General features: G+C 46.1%; 1 protein-coding gene across 8 annotated transcripts in view; it reads left to right on the forward strand.

Moving 5' to 3' along the window:
• LOC118395216 (histone-lysine N-methyltransferase 2C-like) overlaps window positions 1–21,008 on the forward strand; it is a 138,989-nt gene that overhangs the window by 97,430 nt on the left and 20,551 nt on the right. For 7 of the 8 annotated variants that reach the window (XM_052463809.1, XM_052463810.1, XM_052463815.1 and 4 more), the window contains 15 exons: window positions 434–568; window positions 676–708; window positions 867–998; window positions 4,332–4,482; window positions 4,711–4,964; window positions 5,110–5,183; window positions 5,544–5,777; window positions 6,036–8,027; window positions 8,265–8,551; window positions 10,428–12,055; window positions 12,243–12,421; window positions 12,533–12,596; window positions 12,736–12,968; window positions 13,273–14,976; window positions 15,494–15,697. In XM_052463809.1, coding sequence (XP_052319769.1) covers window positions 434–568; window positions 676–708; window positions 867–998; window positions 4,332–4,482; window positions 4,711–4,964; window positions 5,110–5,183; window positions 5,544–5,777; window positions 6,036–8,027; window positions 8,265–8,551; window positions 10,428–12,055; window positions 12,243–12,421; window positions 12,533–12,596; window positions 12,736–12,968; window positions 13,273–14,976; window positions 15,494–15,697 — 7,304 coding nt within the window. The remainder of the gene's footprint in view (window positions 1–433; window positions 569–675; window positions 709–866; window positions 999–4,331; window positions 4,483–4,710; window positions 4,965–5,109; window positions 5,184–5,543; window positions 5,778–6,035; window positions 8,028–8,264; window positions 8,552–10,427; window positions 12,056–12,242; window positions 12,422–12,532; window positions 12,597–12,735; window positions 12,969–13,272; window positions 14,977–15,493; window positions 15,698–21,008) is intronic. The other variant, XM_052463813.1, reaches the window with a different exon arrangement.

Raw genomic sequence — 21,008 nt, forward strand, 5'->3', positions numbered from 1 at the left:
ACCGTAATCAGAATGATGGGAAGTTTGAGCGCGCTCGATTTACGTCACATTATGTGACAGTGCTCAGTTTTTTGGCGGCATGAATCTTGTGAAAGCGGGAAAAATCCATAAATTAGCTGCGTCATTGTATAAACCGTGAGGTTCAAGGCGTGGGAAAAAAGTAGCGGCTTATAGTCCGGAAATTACAGGAGTAGATTTAAAGATTCATCTCAAAATATAGTCATCATGAGTAATTCTGCTAAGCGTGCACAGTTGCTTATTATCTTCATTTAATTTGCACACAATGTAGATATCCCCCCGTAATTCAAATGAGTCGCAAAGCTTATTAGCCAGATAAAGTTCTGATTGCGTCTAGCTTTGAAGTGAGTGGACCATGCATAGTTTTTGATGTGTATTTTTGCTTGTGTGTGTCTCTCTGTGTGTGCTTTCTCAGCTGGTCTGGACATTGGGCCCTTGACAGACCGCTCCCCAGTGCGTGCCCATTCTCAGTCCGGCCGCCGGACTCCCCGTACGCTCCCAGATGAACATCTGGACGGGATCTTCAGCCCAGAGCTGGAGATGGCTGATGGTCAGTACAAGACCTGGTGGTCAACACGTCTGTATTTTAGCCCCTTCATATTCAATTCACTGCTTGGTATAACTCTGATCTGTCATTTCTTTTTCTTCTGGCATCAGAATCGATTCTCAGCAAACTATACAAAATACCAGGTTGGTTATTACTCTTTAAAAAAAACGTTTTTTAGCACTGTATATCGTTTCCCTCATTCAGAGAACCAGGGTTATACAGAACTGAACATTACTGTTGTCTGTCTATCAGTTTGAACTCTATTAGTGTTAATGACTGTCTCTGTTGCTGTGCCCTGTAGAGCTGGAAGGGAAGGACGTGGAGGACCTCTTCACTGCCGTCCTGAGCCCCAGCACCAGCCATGCACCACAGATGCCTCAACCCCACGGCTCACCTGGGGAACCAGGAACCAGCCTGGTACACCCTCACGCAGGTATGACTCTCCTCAGGGTCCTGTAGCAGATACTGGCAGTATTTCGCTCTCCTCTGACGTTTTGGTAAGACTAGGGCTGTTACGGGGACGTATTACTACCACACCAGCATTAACAAGTCATGACCACAGTCAAATGCCATGTGACCGTTTAGTCGCGGCTTCTCCAAAACTGTGTTCTGATGCCGCTGATGTTCATTAGTAGCCCACAAAACTTGCTGAATGACAGTGGCTAATGGCCTGGTACTCTGCTCTATTTTTCCTCTAATCATTCTGACGTAAATGTAATCGAAAATCCAATCAAACATGTCATGAGAGCCCATGAGCTCATGTTACACAACATTTATGTAGGCTATGCAAGAATGCAGTTTTGATGGCCTCTATTAAAAATAGTAGAATCCCATCAGCTTTCTATAGGCTAGGGCTGGGCGATAAGTCAATATCAATAATTATTGAGGTAATTGCTTCCCTCAATAACGATATAAAAACGCTTAGATTCATTTTCGATAATGCCGATATAGAATCATTGGGTACAGCAGTCCATTTCACCTCTGACGCAGGAGGAACATGCGTAGAAGTGACAATACGCCCACTAAACACTTAGCACCTCGAGTGATGAAGTAGTCACTATTAACCACGACAAATGAGTGATGTATGCGAAAACGGGGGCAGTGATAGCCATGGAGAAGGAGCAGCTTCCAACAAAGAAATTATTGATAAAAAGGGTTAAACTGTTTCAGTAATTTGGAAGTGGTTTGGCTTTTTGAAGTTCGACAAAGAACAGAGCAATGTTCGGTGCAAATTGTGCCGTAGGCAGGTGACTACGAAGTCTGGTAATACGATTAAACCTTTTTCAACATCTGAAGCCAAATCACTCTTTGGAACATGCAGGAAGTTTGAGTTTGCGCCACGGTATTGATCAACGTCCGTCAAGCACCAGCCAAACTAGGGATGTTTGCCTGACGCAGTCAACACTGACAGTGTTTATGCCCTACAAACAAACATCGATAAGACCGACATCACAAATGCTATTATGTATTGCATTGCTAAGGACGTACTATCAATTAGCACAGTCGAAAAGGAAGGTTTCAAGAGGCTTATCAATTTAATAGACGCCAGGTACGTGCTCCCTGGCCGCAAACATGGAACAATTTTCCTTAGTCTAATTTTATGTGTAGCTCACATAATAATAAAAAAAAATGTAACCTTTATTTAACTAGGCAAGTTGGTTAAGAAAAACTTCTTATTTACAATGATGGCCTATCAGGGAACAGTGGGTTAACTGCCTTGTTCAGGGTTAGAACAACAGAGTTTTACCTTGTTAGCTCAGGGATTCGATCTAGCAACCTTTCGGTTACTGACCCAACACTCTAACCACTAGGCTACCTGGTTTGTTCAGGCATTAGGCATACTGGAGTCTGAAGCAGATATGCACCTTTTAAACATTATTTGATTAATATCGTGATAATTATCATTATTGAATGTAAAAATAAAAAAAATAGAAATATTGTGATAATTGATTTGCCATATCGCCCAGCCCTAGCTAGGCCTACTATATTTATTTCTCAACTTTCCTAATATTAGCACATTGCTTCTCTACAACAGTAGTATATTATCAAGGCACAAGGCGAGACCCAGATGCAGACACAGGAGGCAGATGATTGAAGTCTTACAATGTTTATTCATCCAAAAGGAGTAGGCAAGAGAATGGTCATGGACAGGCAAAAGGTCAAAACCAGATCAGAGTCCTGGAGGTACAGACTGGCAGATAGGCTCTCATGGTCAAGGCAGGCTCTCATGGTCAGGCAGGTGGGTTCAAAGTACAGAAACAGACAAGGGTCAGAACCGGGAGGATTAGAAAAAGGAGAATGCAAAAAGCAGGAGAACGGGAAAAACGCTGGTTGACTTGGAAACATACAAGACAAACTGGCACAGAGAGACAGGAAACACAGGGATAAATACACCACGTGACTGGGTACTACTGGTAAGCTTCATAATGAAAAATGCTGTGACAGGTGAAATGAGAACGTGATCTCCTAACATATTGCAAAAGTTGACTGCTGTTATTTGCTTAAAAAAATAACAAAATATTCAAATGTATAAATAAAAAAAATCAAGGAAATAGTTTCAACAGTATTGAAAAAAACATCCCATGGCTATTTCCAAATATCCCAGTGTACTGGTATATACGATATACTGAAATCGTTTGGGGAATATATCCTTTCTATTTTATTCAGCTTTGTTCAATTGTATTCTTCATACTATAAAATAATTCCACGGAATTCTAAACACATTCTAAACAAATCTTCTCTGCTAAATGAACTTGTGTAGCCCACAGCCATATGGCATAGCCAGATCAGGGCCTAACATAAGGACAAGTCAGAGTATTCTGTTCTTCTGAAATAGGCAACATTTTCATCGTATGTTTCTTTAGACCTGTCTAAAATAAATAATGGATTTATTGTGATGGTGTAGGTTATATTACAAGGCTATATTAAATTAATTTATTAGACTTTTTAAAATGTAGATGTTCCAAAGGTCTGCATCATTAGCTTGTAGGCTAAGAATAAAAATATAAACGCAACATGTAAAGTGTTGGTCCCATGTTTCCTGAGCTGAAATAGAAAATCCCAGATATTTTTCAATGCACAAAAAGTGTATTTTCTCAAGTTTTGAGCACAAATTTGTTTACACCCCTGTTGGTAAGAATTTCTCCTTTGCCAAGATAATCCATCCACCTGACAGGTGTGGCATATCAACATGTTGATTAAACAGCATGATCATTACACAGGTTCACCTTGTGCTGGGGATAATAAAAGGCCACTATCAAATGTACGGTTTTATCACACAACACACTGCTACAGATGCCTTATGTTTTGAGGGAGCGTGCAATTGGCATGCTGACTGCAGGAATGTCCCCAAAGCTTTTGCCAGAGAATTGAATGTTAATTTCTCTACCAAAAGCTGCCTCCAATGTTTTAGAGAATTTAGTCAGTATGTCCAACTGGCCTCACAACCGCAGACCACGTGTAATTACGCCAGTCCAGGACCTCTACATCCGGCTTCTTCACCTGGACTGTCTGAGTGGGGGGAGGCCTATGCCCTCCAAGTGCCCAGTCATGTGAAATCCATTGTTTAGGGCGTCATTTATTTATTTAGACTGATTTCCTTATTTTCTGTGTTCCTCAATACTGTTAGCCCGATGAGCTAAAGCCTAGGCATTAGTTCAGAGCGCAAATGCAAGTCTTCATGTTTCAGAAGAGGTTGCTCATCACACAAACATTGTTTTCCTACAGTAATGCAGTCCCTTTGATATAATCCTGTTTTTGCATACAGGGAATGCCATGTTTCCACGGATGCCAATGATGAACGGGCTGATGGGACCTAACCAACGATTCCCTCTGAATCCGTCCAATCCCGGAGCAGGACCCTGTATCCCAGACAATTTCTCTCCCCTCCACCGCATGCCTTTTACTGACAATCCAAGGTACTAACTGCAAATTTTACCTTGCTGTGGAAAGCACATAATTATCTGACAAACTGTATTGAACGTTAAGTCATCTCCATACAAACTACTCGGTTTAACCAAATCAAATGGCAAACTTTGTTAGTGACTGTAGTTACCGTAGGGAGCTCTAGTTGTCCACAAAACAATAATAATGATGACTACATGTTGTCTATCACTCAAATCCCTGTACTTGTGTCCTTCCTGCAGGGACAGGAAGTTTAATCAGATGGCCAGAGAGGCAGTGGGTCCGTGGCAGGGGGCTCCTGGTCTTGTTCATGGTGGCCCAGGCCTCACCCCTCCTCCTGGGCCCGGGCCTGAGGGAGGTGAGGCGGAGGCCATGTCCAACGCCCAGAGGAGCACACTGAAGTGGGAGAAGGAGGAGACGCTGGGGGAGCTAGCAACTGTAGCCCCTGTCCTTTACACCAACGTCAACTTCCCCAGCCTTAAGGATGAGTTCCCAGGTGTGTGTGTGTTCCCCAGTCACACCTCTGTGCATATCCAGCAGTTATCATGACTTAATTTACAGTGGAAGATGTTATCAGATGTCCTTTTTGAGCTGCAGTCTGTTTTAGTCATATAAAATGATCTTCTTCCGGCACTCTACAGACTGGTCTACAAGAGTCAAACAGATTGCAAAGCTATGGAGGAAAGCAAGTTCTCAAGACAGGGCCCCATATGTGGTAAGATGCATTTCATTCTGCTTAAATTACTTATTGTCTCCCGTAGACAGACATACATTGAACATGTGAGAATCCTGTGAAGATCTCTGTCTCCCTTAAACTTTAGTCTGATGTGGTATTTATTTTATGAGTCAGACTACTACGTCTTGCCGCTTTAACAGAAGATCCTCAGTTTTCAGTGTTAACCTCAATACAGAACCTTTCATTTCTGGCAGAGGCCATGTTTTAAAATAATGATAAAATAATGACTGAAGAAATAAAATAAACTATTCGTAATCGTCTCCAAAGGTTTCTATGGCACCAGCTGAAATAATTTATTATGTGTGTGTGTATTTGTCTGCGACTGATTTTGCTCCGCAGCAAAAGGCAAGGGACAACCGGGCTGCTCTGCGCATCAACAAGGTCCAGATGTCCAACGAGAGTCTGAAGAGGCAGCAGTCGCAGCAGATTCCCCTGTCCCAGCAGCCTCCCGTCTCACTGCAACTCCCCGACGAGGTGTTTGACCCCAACATACCTCTAGACACAGACTTGCTCTTTAAGGACCCTTTGAAACCCAAAGAGTCAGAGCATGAGCAAGAGTGGAAGTTTAGACAGGTAAGATTGTATTCAGAGAAGTGAGATAGTAGTAGTGTGGCCTGTAGTAGTGTGGCCTGCAGGCAGGTTAGTGTGTGTGAGATGCAACCAGGTGAGATGCAGTTTAGGAAGGCCCCCCCCCCAAAAAAAATACATTAGTCAAATAGTCTCTTTTTTGTCTTTATGTAATTTAGGATGCTAAGCAAACATGCATTGCTTGTGAAGCCACTATTTAATAAACTAAACATGTTTTGCCTTTTCATCCTGTTCTTACGACAGCAAATGAGACAGAAAAGCAGGCAGCAAGCCAAGATCGAAGCCACCCAGAAGCTGGAGCAGGTGAAGAACGAGCAGCTGCAGCAGCAGCAACAGCAGTCAGGCAGCCAGTCGGAGGGAGACGGTAACAACAGCGGCAACCAGAGTCCTTCCTCCCAGCACGGCAGCAACGGCAGCATGTCCCCCATGCAGCACAGCACCGGAGGTAAAGAGGGCTTCCTCCGACCTCAACTGCCAGGGACGCCCACCTCAGGGCCCCCCGAAGATGTGTTTCTGCGGCCCCCTCCTCCCCCTCCCTCAGGGGGTTCCTCTCAGCCCCAGTCCCCCCAGGTGTTCTCCCCTGGCTCCTCTGGCTCCAGACCCTCCTCTCCCTGTGACCCTTACGCCAAGATGGTGGGCACCCCCAGGCCTCCAACTCTAGGACCCGGCGCAAGTCGCAGAATGTCCATGGAGTCTGGCAAGTCTCCCACCACTCTGATGGATCAGCAGGACAGAGGGAGGCTCACATCTCCCGCTCATGAAGCTTTTGGTTCGCCCACGTCCATGAGTAGGGAGATGGATCCCTATGCCAAGCCCCCTGACACCCCCAGGCCTGTTTCTGCGGACATGGACCCCTTCCTAAAGCCTATGGGCCCACCCAGAGTCAACCAGGGTCCTCAGGGGAGGCCCCCGATGGGCTCTCCAGTGCGGGGAGACCCTTACTCCAGACCCATGATCCGCCAAGAGGCCTACCAACGGATGGCTCAAAACAGGATGATCCTGTCAGACCCTTACTCCAGACCTCTGTTAGCTCCCATCCCAGGAAGCAACGAGCAGGGCTCAGTTCCTCAGTCTCTATTCAAGACCCCCATGCCTCCACCCCAGGCCCAGGACCCCTTCAACAGACCAATGGGACACCTGTCAGACAGAATCTCTCAGCAGGGAGACCCCTACTCTCAGGCCTCTCTTACTCCACGACCCCATGACAATTTCACCAGTCCACCCAGGATGGCCCAGCACCATCCCCAGGGCCACCCCTTCCCTCAGCCCAACCCAATAGCACAGTTACCTAACCGAAACCCTTACGCTCATGCTCCCTCTACCCCAAGGCCCGACCACTTCACATATGACCCCTTCGCCCAGCCCCCTGGAAACCCAAGACCCTCTTCAGACCCCTATGTTCAGATGTCAGGTATCACTCGACCCATGAATGACCCCAGTTGCCAACTTCCTGGAAACAGACCGTTCTTTGAGTCCAGCTACGCTCGACCTCCAGGAACCCCTCGCCCACACGACAACTACGGTCAGTCCTCGGACCCTTACTCCCAGCAGCCCAACACTCCTCGCTCTGGCCCTGGCATGAACCAGTTCCCTCACCCACACCCCCAAGCACCTGGTCAGAGGATGTCCCCCGGGCACTCCATGGACCCCTACGCCCAGCAACCTGGTACCCCTCGGCCCCCCATGGGAGAGAGATTCTCCAAGTCCCCAGGCAGCCAGAGGCTAGCCCCCATGGATCCCTATGCTAGCCAACCTGGAACCCCCAGGCCTATGAGTGGTGACATGTTCTCTCAGACCACCAGGCCGATGCTGAGTGACCCGTACGCCCAGGCTCCAGGAACCCCCCGGCCAGGGATGGGGCCTGACGGGCTGGGCAGACTGCAGGTGCAGAGGCCTGGTCCCTTGGGGAACCAGCAGGACCATTTCTCCACTCAAGGCGTTAGGCCCCAAGACACTCCCTTCCCGCACCCTGGGTCACAGACACCAACGCATCACGGTGGGATGGCCGATGATGGATTCTCTCCGTCACCGTCCAGACGTCCCAACCAGACGCCTGTCCATGATCCTTATGAGCAGGCACCCACCCCCCCGTGTCCACAGCCAGCAGAAAGACTGGAGATGAAGGAGCAGCAAGGCCAGGACCCTGGAGGACAGCTGCAAAGACCCTCCCAGATGCCTGGAACTTCTGAGGTTCAGAGTGTCTCCCTGGCCGACAGTGAGGAGAGACTCAGACAGGTACGAGGACTGACACTGTTTTTATTAACTGCTCTTATCTGTATTTAAAGCATTATCTTTCAGAGATTCATTTCATCCGCTTCAGTATTCACTTAAATAAAAAATGTATCCCTTGGCAAGCTGGAAGCCATGGTGTTTAATAGCTTATACATTTCTATCACTTTTAATTTTGCAAACATATATTCAGTTGAGTTCAGGCGTGAATTATCTAGGTCTGACTACTTGTGTTTTATTTAGCGTCAACGCATCCGAGAGCTGATCCTGAAGCAGCAGCAGCAGAGGAGTGCCATCCGCCAGGAGAACGCTGGTAACATGGCCCCTAGCACCTCTCGACCCTGGCCCCACGAGGGCCACGGACAGCAGTGCGAGATATTCAGTCGGCCCCCTCCACCCTACCCTGGGCCAGGGCCCATGAGGTTCCCTGGACCCTTCCCAGGGGACCAGCGTGGCCCTTTCCCTAATGAGGGCCAGTTCCCCAGAGGACAACATCCTGGGGATCCTAATATCAGACATCAGGGGCCAAGGTTAGTAACTGGAATTACTGTCCTTACAGAGGTTACAGTAAACATGTCGTCCCCCATGAATGATATACAGTGCCTTGCGAAAGTATTCGGCCCCCTTGAACTTTGCGACCTTTTGCCACATTTCAGGCTTCAAACATAAAGATATAAAACTGTATTTTTTTGTGAAGAATCAACAATAAGTGGGACACAATCATGAAGTGGAACGACATTTATTGGATATTTCAAACTTTTTTAACAAATCAAAAACTGAAAAATTGGGCGTGCAAAATTATTCAGCCCCCTTAAGTTAATACTTTGTAGCGCCACCTTTTGCTGCGATTACAGCTGTAAGTCGCTTGGGGTATGTCTCTATCAGCTTTGCACATCGAGAGACTGACATTTTTTACCATTCCTCCTTGCAAAACAGCTCAAGCTCAGTGAGGTTGGATGGAGAGCATTTGTGTACAGCAGTTTTCAGTTCTTTCCACAGATTCTCGATTGGATTCAGGTCTGGACTTTGACTTGGCCATTCTCACACCTGGATATGTTTATTTTTGAACCATTCCATTGTAGATTTTGCTTTATGTTTTGGATCATTGTCTTGTTGGAAGACAAATCTCCGTCCCAGTCTCAGGTCTTTAGCAGACTCAATCAGGTTTTCTTCCAGAATGGTCCTGTATTTGGCTCCATCCATCTTCCCATCAATTTTAACCATCTTCCCTGTCCCTGCTGAAGAAAAGCAGGCCCAAACCATGATGCTGCCACCACCGTGTTTGACAGTGGGGATGGTGTGTTCAGGGTGATGGGCTGTGTTGCTTTTACGCCAAACATAACGTTTTGCATTGTTGCCAAAAAGTTCAATTTTGGTTTCATCTGACCAGAGCACCTTCTTCCACATGTTTGGTGTGTCTCCCAGGTGGCTTGTGGCAAACTTTAAACAACACTTTTTATGGATATCTTTAAGAAATGGCTTTCTTCTTGCCACTCTTCCATAAAGGCCAGATTTGTGCAATATACGACTGATTGTTGTCCTATGGACAGAGTGTCCCACCTCAGCTGTAGATTTCTGCAGTTCATCCAGAGTGATCATGGGCCTCTTGGCTGCATCTCTGATCAGTCTTCTCCTTGTATGAGCTGAAAGTTTAGAAGGACGGCCAGGTCTTGGTAGATTTGCAGTGGTCTGATACTCCTTCCATTTCAATATTATCGCTTGCACAGTGCTCCTTGGGATGTTTAAAGCTTGGGAAATCTTTTTGCATCCAAATCCGGCTTTAAACTTCTTCACAACAGTATCTCGGACCTGCCTGGTGTGTTCCTTGTTCTTCATGATGCTCTCTGCGCTTTTAACGGACCTCTGAGACTATCACAATGCAGGTGCATTTATACGGAGACTTGATTACACACAGGTGGATTGTATTTATCATCATTAGTCATTTAGGTCAACATTGGATCATTCAGAGATCCTCACTGAACTTCTGGAGAGAGTTTGCTGCACTGAAAGTAAAGGGGCTGAATAATTTTGCACGCCCAATTTTTCCGTTTTTGATTTGTTAAAAAGTTTGAAATATCCAATAAATGTCATTCCACTTCATGATTGTGTCCCACTTGTTGTTGATTCTTCACAAAAAAATACAGTTTTATATCTTGTTTGAAGCCTGAAATGTGGCAAAAGGTCGCAAAGTTCAAGGGGGCCGAATACTTTCGCAAGGCACTGTACCTGTAGAAATATATATATATATATTTTAAATTAAATCAACGTATGTCAAGTTCCGTAACTGTTTAATTACATTTCAGTTCATTACTACAGCTTCCGCCTTGTGCCAGTTAGTGTAATTTTGTAAATGCTGGATTCAGCACAGGAATATGTATTAAAATATGTTTATTTTCTATCTCTCAGGTTTGCATTTCCACCTGCTGGGCCAGGACCTCACGGAGGACAGGAGTTCTTCCTCAGAGGCCCCCACCCCATGCAGGACATCCACCCGGGGATGAGACGCTCTATGTCCGTGGACATGGCCAAGTCCGTGGGGGGCAACCCCAACCCTATGGGGCTGCCACAACATTTCCCTCCTCGCGGCTTGCCAATGCAGCAGCACAACATCATGGGTCAGCCTTTCATCGAGCTGAGACACAGAGCTCCTGACAGCAGACTTCGCCTCCCCTTCGGTCCCAACGCCATGGATCAATGTCCCAACATGGATCCCAACCTCCAGCCCCAAAGGCCTCCTGGTTTCATGGGAGGGCCTGAGTTCAGGTTCCCTCCAGGTATGAACCAAGATGGCCCCAGGATGATGATGGGTTCCATGGGGAACCAGCAGGTTGGCCAGAGCCAGCTGTCCTCTAGCATGGAGAACCTCCACCAGCAGCAGCAGGCTCAGATGCAAGGGGGCACCATGCACAGGCAAGCCCAGCTGATGAGGTCCATGAGCCAGCCAGCTTCGAACGAGACCCAGAGTATGTCAGCTCCTTCCATGATGACGCCAGGGCCATCTGTTGGACACACTGATGATCAGGGAGTCTCCATGGCTAACAACCACGATGGAGTGGAGGAGAAACTGGACACCGTCGAATCGGCTGTCAAAGACCTGGAAGACGTGGAGGTGAAGGACCTGGTCGATGCCGATCTGGACAACCTAAACCTGGATCCGGAAGAAGAAGACGGCAAAGACTTGGACCTGGAGACCAACGATTTGCACCTGGACGACTTCCTGACATCAGGGAAGTTCGACATCATTGCATACACCGACCCTGACCTGAACGATATCAAGAAGGACATGTTCAACGAGGAGTTGGAGCTTAGTGACCACATGGAAGACCACAGTGATGCCTCGGACTTCCAGAAGGCTTTGTCTGAGAAGAGGAACTTCAACTCTAGCTGTGGTGGTGCTGCATCTTCCTTCTCTAATTTAACATCTGGAATGGGGAAGTCAGAGGGAACGGCCGAGAAGTATTCCTCGTCAGCTGACGTCAAACAGGAAGTGAGTTGTAGACAAAGCGCCGCCTCCTCCCTGCCTTCGAAGCAGAAGATCAAAATGGTAGACGGAGACAACCTGTCCCAGGCGTCCAATGACAGGACGGACCAGCAAGCAGACGGAAACCCTAACAACCAATCAGGAGTGCTCTCTGACTCCACCCCAGTCCTCTCTAGCTTACTAATCAAGCAGCAGCCAGAGGACTCCTCCCCTGACAATCAAGGCAGTGGTAACTCTATGGCACAATCAAACCAAGATGCTCAGAACAACTCCCAAACCATGGATCCCACTACCAGGGGAGAAGGAAAAGGAGAAACATCCATTTCTACCTTTGAGATAGACCAGAGTGGGTTGACCCTGGCTCAGCAGGCCCTGTTGGTCCAGACGTTGGGCCAGGTGGGGCCAGGGGGGCACAGGCCCCTGCTGCTGGAGGAGCAGCCCCTCCTCCTACAGGACCTGCTGGACCAGGAGAGGCAGGAGCAGCAGCAGCAGAGGCAGATGCAGGCCATGATCCGACAACGCTCTTCCAGTGACTCCTTCTTCCCCAACATCGGTAACTAGATGTTTTTCATTCAGGCTAAATGCTTTTATTCCAGTTCAAACAAGTTATTTACCTTATTTTGTATGAGAAATAAATAGTATGAATATAAGTATGTAATTTGTCTATAAAATAAATAATTGAGGACATTGGTCTTTAGTATTGGGCAAGTTGCTGACCGCACATCTTCTTTTGTCTGCAGATTTTGACGCAATCACTGACCCTATTATGAAAGCAAAGATGGTCGCTCTGAAAGGCATCAACAAAGTCATGGTTCAAAACAACATGGGAATGACACCGATGGTCATGAACAGGTTTCCACCTGGTGCTGCAGCACCGTGTCCTGAAAGTGCCTCTGCTCCTCCACAGGCCGTTGGACAGGTAACGGAATCGCTTATCACCAAATCAGTTCTCTCAAGTCACCTTTCATACACAAACCATACTAGGAAACACGAATTATAACAACAATTTGTTTGTCTCTTTCAAAACCAGGATGGCAAGCTGACACCCGCGGTGGCAAGGCCCAACCCTCCGAATTTTGGATCAGATTTTGTCAGTAAGTTAATCTTTGATTTACGAGTTCTATAATAATGGCAAAAAATACAATTCTGTCTCCCCCAAGACCATAAGGTGTTTTTAAGAAATGCTGTTTAAAATATGTCATATGAAAACTCACTCTGTTATCTCTCCCTCAGATAATGCTCAGAAGGCTCAGTACGAGGAGTGGCTCCAGGAGACCCAGCAGCTGCTCCAGATGCAGCAGAAGTTTCTGGAGGAGAAGATCGGAGCCCACAGGAAGGCCAAGAAGGCCCTGTGTGCCAAGCAGCGCACAGCCAAGAAGGCTGGGAGGGAGTTTGCTGAGGAGGACGCAGAGCAACTCAAACATGTCACAGAGCAGCAGAGTGTCGTCCAGAAACAGCTGGAGCAGGTAAATGCTGCTGAGCGCACTCTTTCTTTCACCTTTTTCCATCAGCACTTCCTCTCCCCCTTCCACTATCCTCTCTGTTCAACTCTCAAACTGCCCTTGCTTGGAGAGCTATGTTTTGAGCCCCTTGTCAAAATGTTGTTTCTTTCTTCAGTTATTCAGACATTTCAATGCTCCTCATAATGATTATGAATATGCATTAAATGATGTCAATGAAAACATTTAATTTTTATTGTCTGTGTTGTGGTTTGAGATTGTCATGAGTTTGCCTAATTGCTCATGAATTGTTTGGTTCTTGTCCTTTCAGATCCGGAAGCAGCAGAAAGAGCACGCCGAACTGATCGAGGAGTATCAAGTGAAGCAGCAGCAGGGTGGCAGTGGCATGCCTCCCACTGTGATGCCAGTGACTGTGCCAGGGATGCCACCAATGCTGGGTGTCCCTGGTGGCAAGGTACCAAGCGGGCCTCCGATGAACCAACAGCCACCTATGAACCCCATGATGCATCAGGTGCCACTACATCCAGGCCAGCCGAACGCCCCTCCACAACACATGCCGATAACCAACCAACCAGGCTGGCATCCTGGAGCTCCCATGCCCATGGGTGGCCCCAATATACCCTCTCAGATTCCCATGGGAAACACAGCTCAGCAGCCCTCCCAGATGCCCCAACAGATCCCCATAGAAAACCAACCTCCGACTCAACCCAGTGGGGTCACAACCCCACAGGGCTCTGGTCTGAAGTTTGACGACAACAACCCGTTCAGCGAGGGCTTCCAGGAGAGAGAGCGGAGGGAGAGGCTGAGAGAGCAGCAGGAGAGGCAGAGGGTCCAGCTGATGCAGGAGGTAGAGCGCCAACGGGCACTGAAACAACGCATGGAGATGGAACAGCAAGGCTTGCTGGGGTCCGACGGGGGGAACATGGCGCCCATCTCTCAGATGCCATTCTTCAATGCCGAGCTGCCCCAGGACTTCATGCAGCCGCAGAGACCACAACTACCACAACAGCAGCAGCAGTTGGGACCAATGTTTCCCCAGCAGCAGTCCATGCAGTCAGGGATGGGCTCTCCTCCTGCGGTCTACATGCAAGGCGGTGACCGGAGGGCCATGATGAGTAACGGTATGCTTCCTCAGGACATGGGGCCTGGAGGTTTTGGGCCTGATACCATGGGTCTACAGGGAGCTAACTTCTCCCAGGGTCCACTCAGACCCAGGAGGTTCAGCGGGCCAGGCATGATGCCTCAGATGCCTGGAGAAGGCCCCCCGTTTTGCGGAGACTCCTCCACCACACCCCTGCCTTCCAACTTCCCCGGCTCGGGTCAGTCTCTGATCCAGCTCTACTCCAACATCATCCCGGAAGAGAAGGGGAAGAAGAAGAGGAACAGGAAGAAGAAGAAAGACAACGATGACGCAGATTCCATTAAAACCCCGTCCACGCCGCACTCTGACCTCACAGCGCCTCTGACACCCTGCCGGTCGGACACATCCTCCACACCCACCAGGAACAACGCCCACCTCTTCGGGGACCAGGACCTCTCCAGGTCCCCCTTACTGGGCTCCTCCACCTCTACCCACAGCCACTCTGAGCTGGAAAGGCAGCTCTCTGGAGGAGGCCTGGGGGTGGGTGGTGGGCAGCCTGGAGGAATGAGCAGCATCCCATCAGACGTCGCCAGGGCCCAGGCTCTGGAGCAGGAGCGCATCCTCAGCAACATCAAGCTGGAGCAGACTGAGAGCACCGAGTGTGCCTCATCCGACATGTGCTCAGGGATGGGCATAGTAAAGGAGGAGGGTGGACCTGCAGCACAGAGCCCCTTGCACGGCGGGGGAGCCAAGGGGGAGTCTGGGGGTAATAACGAACTCCTCAAACACCTGTTGAAGAACAAGCAGACACCTCTTAATGGACCAGGGCTTCCCCACCAACGGTCAGACGAGAGCCTGAGATCTGAGGAGGAGGAGGTGGCTACGGACTGCAAGGCCCTGCTGCTGAGGCAGAGCTCCATGGACAGCAATGGGGTGAGTTTCACTGTCTGGCAGATAAGGCACGGCAGTGGATGCTGGTGGAGGCTCATTGCAACAGCTGGGATGGATTGAATGGAACAGTTCCTTTCCGTTCATTACAGTGATCCTGTCCTCCGATTTCTCCCTCGACCAGCCTCCATTGAGTCAGTGATCACTAGCTTGCTATGTAGGTAGATGAGCAGCTAGTGTGAGCCAAGCCAAGCAGGCTCAGTGAATCAGTCCGATGGGTCGTGTCTCTCGCTGCCTGCGACAAACTGCTGTGAGTCATAGGACGCAGTATTTTAGGCTGAGTCATGATTGATTAAATGTTTTTTGAAAACACTCAGACATACCCAAACGGCTGAAGAGTTGATATTTGACAATTTATTTATAAACAGTTGTCATCCTCCTTGATGTCATGTTTATTTATTTTTAGAGATATTGTTGTGCTTGGCCATGAGAGCGACACTGCTGTCTTATCAGTTCCTTTGTTAAATGGACAATAAAGTCATCTTTATCTACCTTCTCCCAGGCGTATTCAGACGGACAGATGTCTGGCCTGCCAGAGTTCCCAGGACCGCTGCTAGCAGGACAGGAGAAAAAGAAAGGCAGGAACAAGAGGACCCCCAAGGGAGGGGAGAGGCCTGCCTCTCGCTACAGGAAGAGGAAGAAAGAGGGGGAGGAGAAGCAACTGGTGCACTGTAGCACAGATGCACTAATGACCCAGCTAAAACAGGTAGGGGATATACCTAAACATCACATAACACTAGGGAATATGTAGTCCGCGACAGAAAAGAAGCCAATGATGAAATAGTAAAAGGAGCACTGTTGATTCTCTAAACACACTTCAGAGTATAGACTGCTTCTTACACCGGTAGGCCACATTCATCATGCAGAAAGGCTACATGTACTCACATGTATCTCGCATTAATGGGAGGTGAATTCTCCCTTCAGATATATTTCTTTACACTATTCAATCTTTAGCAATGCTGTGATGCATTGACCACAGAGCTAACTAATTACAGATAGGATAGGAAGGTGCCCCTGGTGTGTGTATGCTGATACCATTACATGTATAATAGCCACACACACTACATGACCAAAAGTATGTGGACACCTGGTTGTCGAACATATCATTCCAGAATCATGGGCATTAATATGGATATATTCCCCCCTTTGCTGCTATAACAGTCTCCACTCTTCTGGGAAGGCTTTCCCCTAGATGTTGGAACATTGCTGCTGGGACTTGCTTCCATTCAGCAACAAGCATTAGTGAGGTCGGGCACTGATGTTGGACGATTATGCATTGCTCGCAAGCGGCGTTCCAATTCATCCCAAAGATGTTCAATGGGTTTCAGGTCAGGGCTTTGTGCAGGCCAGTCATGTTCTTCCACACTGATCTCGACAAAGCATTTATGTTTGGACCTTGCTTTGTGTAAGGTGGCATTGTCATGCTGAAACAGGAAAGGGCCTTCCCAAACTGTTGCCACAAAGTTGGAAGCACAGAATCGTCTAGAATGTAATTGTATGCTGTAGCCCGAACTATGAAAAACAGACCCAGACCATTATTCCTCTTCCACCAAACTTGACAGTTGGCACTAGTGTTGGAGTAGGTAGCGTACTCCTGGTATCCGCCAAACCCAGATTAGTCCGTCGGACATGCCAGATGGTGAAGCATGATTCATCACTCCAGAGAATGTGATTCATGATTCATCACTCCAGAGAATGTGATTCCACTGCTCCAGAGTCCAATGGTGGCGAGCTTTACACCACTCCAGCCGACACTTGGCATTGCACATGGTGATCTTAGGCTTGTGTGCGGCTGCTTAGCCATGGAAACCCATTTCATGCAGCTCCCGACAAACAGTTGTTGTGCTAACGTTCCTTTCCAGAGGCCGTTTGGAACTCGTAGTGAGTGTTGCACCCAAGGACAGATAAAACTGATAAAACTGACTTGTTGGAAAGGTGGCATCCCATGTCGGTGCCACATTGAAAAGTCACTGAGCTCTTCAGTAAGGCCATTCTACTGCCAATGTTTGTCTATGGAGATTGTATGGCCGTTTGCTTGATTTTATACACCTGTCAACAATGGGTGTGACTGAAGTAGCAGAGTCCACTCATTTGAAGGGGTGTCCACATACTTTTGTGTATATATAGTGATTATGGACTAGCAAATTATGCCCGCCCCCCTCATGGTGCTGTTCATTCATTAAGTCTGATCATATAATGTCTTCATAAATGGCTGTAGTTAAATGGAGTAGAAACTACACAGTTTGATTGCATAGAACCATATATGAAATGTAGAAAATGATCATTCATTGAATCGAATTGTCGTTGAATACTGGGTGCTGCTACACCATACTTGTGCATCTCATTGATAAATGAGACATAAATTATGTTCTTCTTACCAAAGGTTATTATAAAACAGTCAACCAGCTCTTTAGAGTTACAATTTACTCGGTGCTTTGTCAAAGTTAAATTACTGTCATTTTGGTAAGTAATTGCTGTCACAATTTTATTCCCATGTGGGAAGAATAATTGTAGAAAATGAATTTAATGGGAAATCTAGGCTTTCAAAACATACTTCAATTAGAAATACCCGATAATCGCTGTAAACCATAAACAAGGACAAATTACACACAGACTTCAACTAAACATATAGCCACCACAGCAGAGTTGAAAACGTGAGTAATACCTCAGGCATGTTAATTGGAGTGGTGCTATTTGTGTTCATATATCTGAGGTAATTATGGAATTTTGCAGCGAGTTTTACACCACCAGAACATTCCTCTCACTTCACAGACAGTGCCTTCATAAAGTATTCATACTCCTTGACTTATTCCACATTTTGTTGTTGCAGCCTGAAATTAAAATGTATGAAATCTATTTTTTCTCTCACCTATCTACACACAATACCCCATAATGAAGTGAAAACATGTTTTTAGAAATTCTTCTTAAAATACTACAAGCTCTGTCAAGTTGGTTGTCCATCATTACTAGAAAGCCATTTTCAAGTCTTGTCATAGATTTACAGGCCGATTTGAGTCGAAACTGTAACTCGGCCACTCAGGCACATTCAAAGTCATCTTGGAATATTTGGCTTTGTGTTTTTGGTTATTGTTCTGCTCAAAGGTGAATTTGTCTCCCATTGTCTGTTGGAAAGCAGACTGAACCAGGTTTTACTCAAGGATTTTGCCTGTGCTTTGCTCTAATCCATTTCTTTTTATCCTAAAAATCTCCCTAGTCTTTGCCGATTACAATCATACCCATAACATGGTGCTCGAAAGTGTGAAAAGTGGTACTCTGTGAGGTGTTGTTGGATTGCCCCAAGCATAAAGCTTTGTATTCAGGAGATAAAGTTAATTTCTTTGCCGCAGATTTACTTTAGTGCCTTACTACAAACAGGATGCATGTTTTGGAATATCCTCAGTTTTCTCTCTTCACAGCCATTAAACTCTTAACTGTTTTAAAGTCACCATTAGCCTCATGGTGAAATCCCTGACTGGTTTCCTTCCTCTCCGCCAACTGAGTTAGGAAGGACACCTATAGTTGAAGTCGGAAGTTTACATACACCTTAGCCAAATACATATAAACTCAGTTTTACACAATTTGTGAAATTTATTTTAAGAATGTGAAATGTCAGACTAATAGTAGAGAATTTCAGCTTTTATTTCTTTCATCACATTCCCAATGGGTCAGAAGCTTACATGCGCTCAATTAGTATTTGGTAGCATTGCCTTTAAATTGTTTGACTTGGGTCAAACGTTTCCGGTAGCCTTCCACAAGCTTCCCACAATAAATAGTGTGAATTTTGGCCCATTCCTCCTGACAGAGCTGGTGTAACTGAGTCAGGTTTGTAGTTCTCATTGCTCGCACACACTTTTTCAGTTCTGACAAATTTTCTATAGGATTGAGGTCAGGACTTTGTGATGGCCACTCCAGTACCTTGACTTTGTTGTCCTTAAGCCATTTTGCCACAACTTTGGAAGTATGCATGGGGTCATTGTCCATTTGGAAGACCCATTTGTGACCAAGCTTTAACTTCCTGACTGATGTTTTGAGATGTTGCTTCAATATATCCATATCATTTTCCTGCCTCATGATGCCGTCTAGTTTGCAAAGTGCATCATTCCCTCCTGCAGTCAAGCACCCCCACAACATGATGCTGCCACCTCCATGCTTCACGGTTGGGATGGTGTTCTTCGGCTTGCAAGCTTCCCCCTTTTTCCTCCAAAAATAACAATGGTCCTTATTGCCAAACAGTTATATTTTTGTTTCATCAGACCAGAGGACATTTCTCCAAAAAGTATGATCTTTGTCCCCATGTGCAGTTGCAAATCGTAGTCTGGCTTATTTTATGGCGGTTTTGGAGCAGTGGCTTCTTCCTTGCTGAGCGGCCTTTCAGGTTATGTTGATATAGGACTCGTTTTACTGTGGATATAGATACTTTTGCACCCGTTTCCTCCAGCATCTTCACAAGGTCCTTTGCTTTTGTTCTGAGATTGATTTGCACTTTTTGAACCAAAGTACGTTAATCTCTAGGAGACAGAATGCGTCTCCTTCCTGAGTGGTATGACGGCTGCGTGGTCCCATGGTGTTTATCCTTGCATACTATTGTTTGTACAGATGAATGTGGTACCTTCAGCCGTTTGGAAGTTGCTCACAAGGATGAACCAGACTTGTGGAGGTCTATAAAAAAAAATTCTGAGGTCTTAGCTGATTTCTTTTGCTTTTCCTATGACGTCAAGCAAAGAGGCACTGAAGTACATCCACAGGTACACCTCCAATTGACTCAAATTATGTCAATTCGCCTATCGGAGCTTCTAAAGTCATGACATGTTCTTCTGGAATTTTCCAAGCTGTTTAAAGGCACAGTCAACTTAGTGTATGTGAACTTCTGACCCACTGGAATTGTGATACAGTGAATTCTAAGTGAAATAATCTGTCTGTAAACAATTGTTGAAAAAATTAGTAGATGTCCTAACTGACTTGCCAAAACTATAATTTGTTAACAAGAAATTTGTGGAGTGGTTGAGAAACAAGTTTTAATGACTCCAACCTAAGTGTATGTAAACTTCCGACTTCAACTGTGTATATTTGTAGTGTATTGATACACCAACCAAAGTGTAATTAATAACTTCACCATGCTCAAAGGGATATTTTATATTCAGTTGCATAAAGGTTAAAGGAAATGCAGGCAGGCACCACTTTACTACAAGACAAAACAGCTCACTCAATCAAGCCTGATGGTCTTGTAGGTTTAAAAGCAAAGCTTGCTTTCAAATAAAAAAAAATTAAAAAGTGCTTAAAGGTAATGTAATGGGATAATGTCTTAGTGTGGTGTGTGAAGAATCCAATACAGTAGAAATCGCAATATGGTGGAAGCACATCCTCAAAGAGTATGACTTACATGTATGCTGTTTGAGAAGGTTTGAATCCTAAGCAACCTGCCTACACATTGTTTGCAGTACAATAGACCAAAATGGACCATAATGGCACGACGGGTGTGCTTGCATAACTGCAAGTCTTGCTGGTTTAAACTCTGGTATGCTGCCCTCTAAAATCAGTTTTGAACTAACTAGATTGCTGCAGTCTTACATTGCTTTGAATGGGAAGTCATATTTTACCAAGTTTTAACTCAGTTTGACTTTGAAGGTCTGAATTTCATAGTCTTTTAATCTTGTTTCTAGCCTTAAGGGTTACGGTGTTATGCAACGCTATACACTACCGGTCAAAAGTTTTACACATTCAAGGGTTTTTCTTTATTTTTACTATTTTCTATATTGTCTATATTGTAGAATAATAGTAAAGAAAAAAATATGAAATTACACCTATGGAATTGTGTAGTAACAAATCAAAATCTATTCTTCAAATAGCTGCTCTTTGCTTTGATGACAGCTTTGCACACTCTTGGCATTTTCTCTACCAGCTTCACCTGGAATGATTTTCCAACAGTCTTGAAGGAGTTCCCACATAGGCTGAGCACTTGTTGGCTGCGTTTCCTTCACTCTGCTGGTCCGACTCATCCCAAACCGCAATTTGGTTGA

Source organism: Oncorhynchus keta, chromosome 15 (assembly GCF_023373465.1).
Source record: "Oncorhynchus keta strain PuntledgeMale-10-30-2019 chromosome 15, Oket_V2, whole genome shotgun sequence".
NCBI lineage: Eukaryota > Metazoa > Chordata > Actinopteri > Salmoniformes > Salmonidae > Oncorhynchus > Oncorhynchus keta.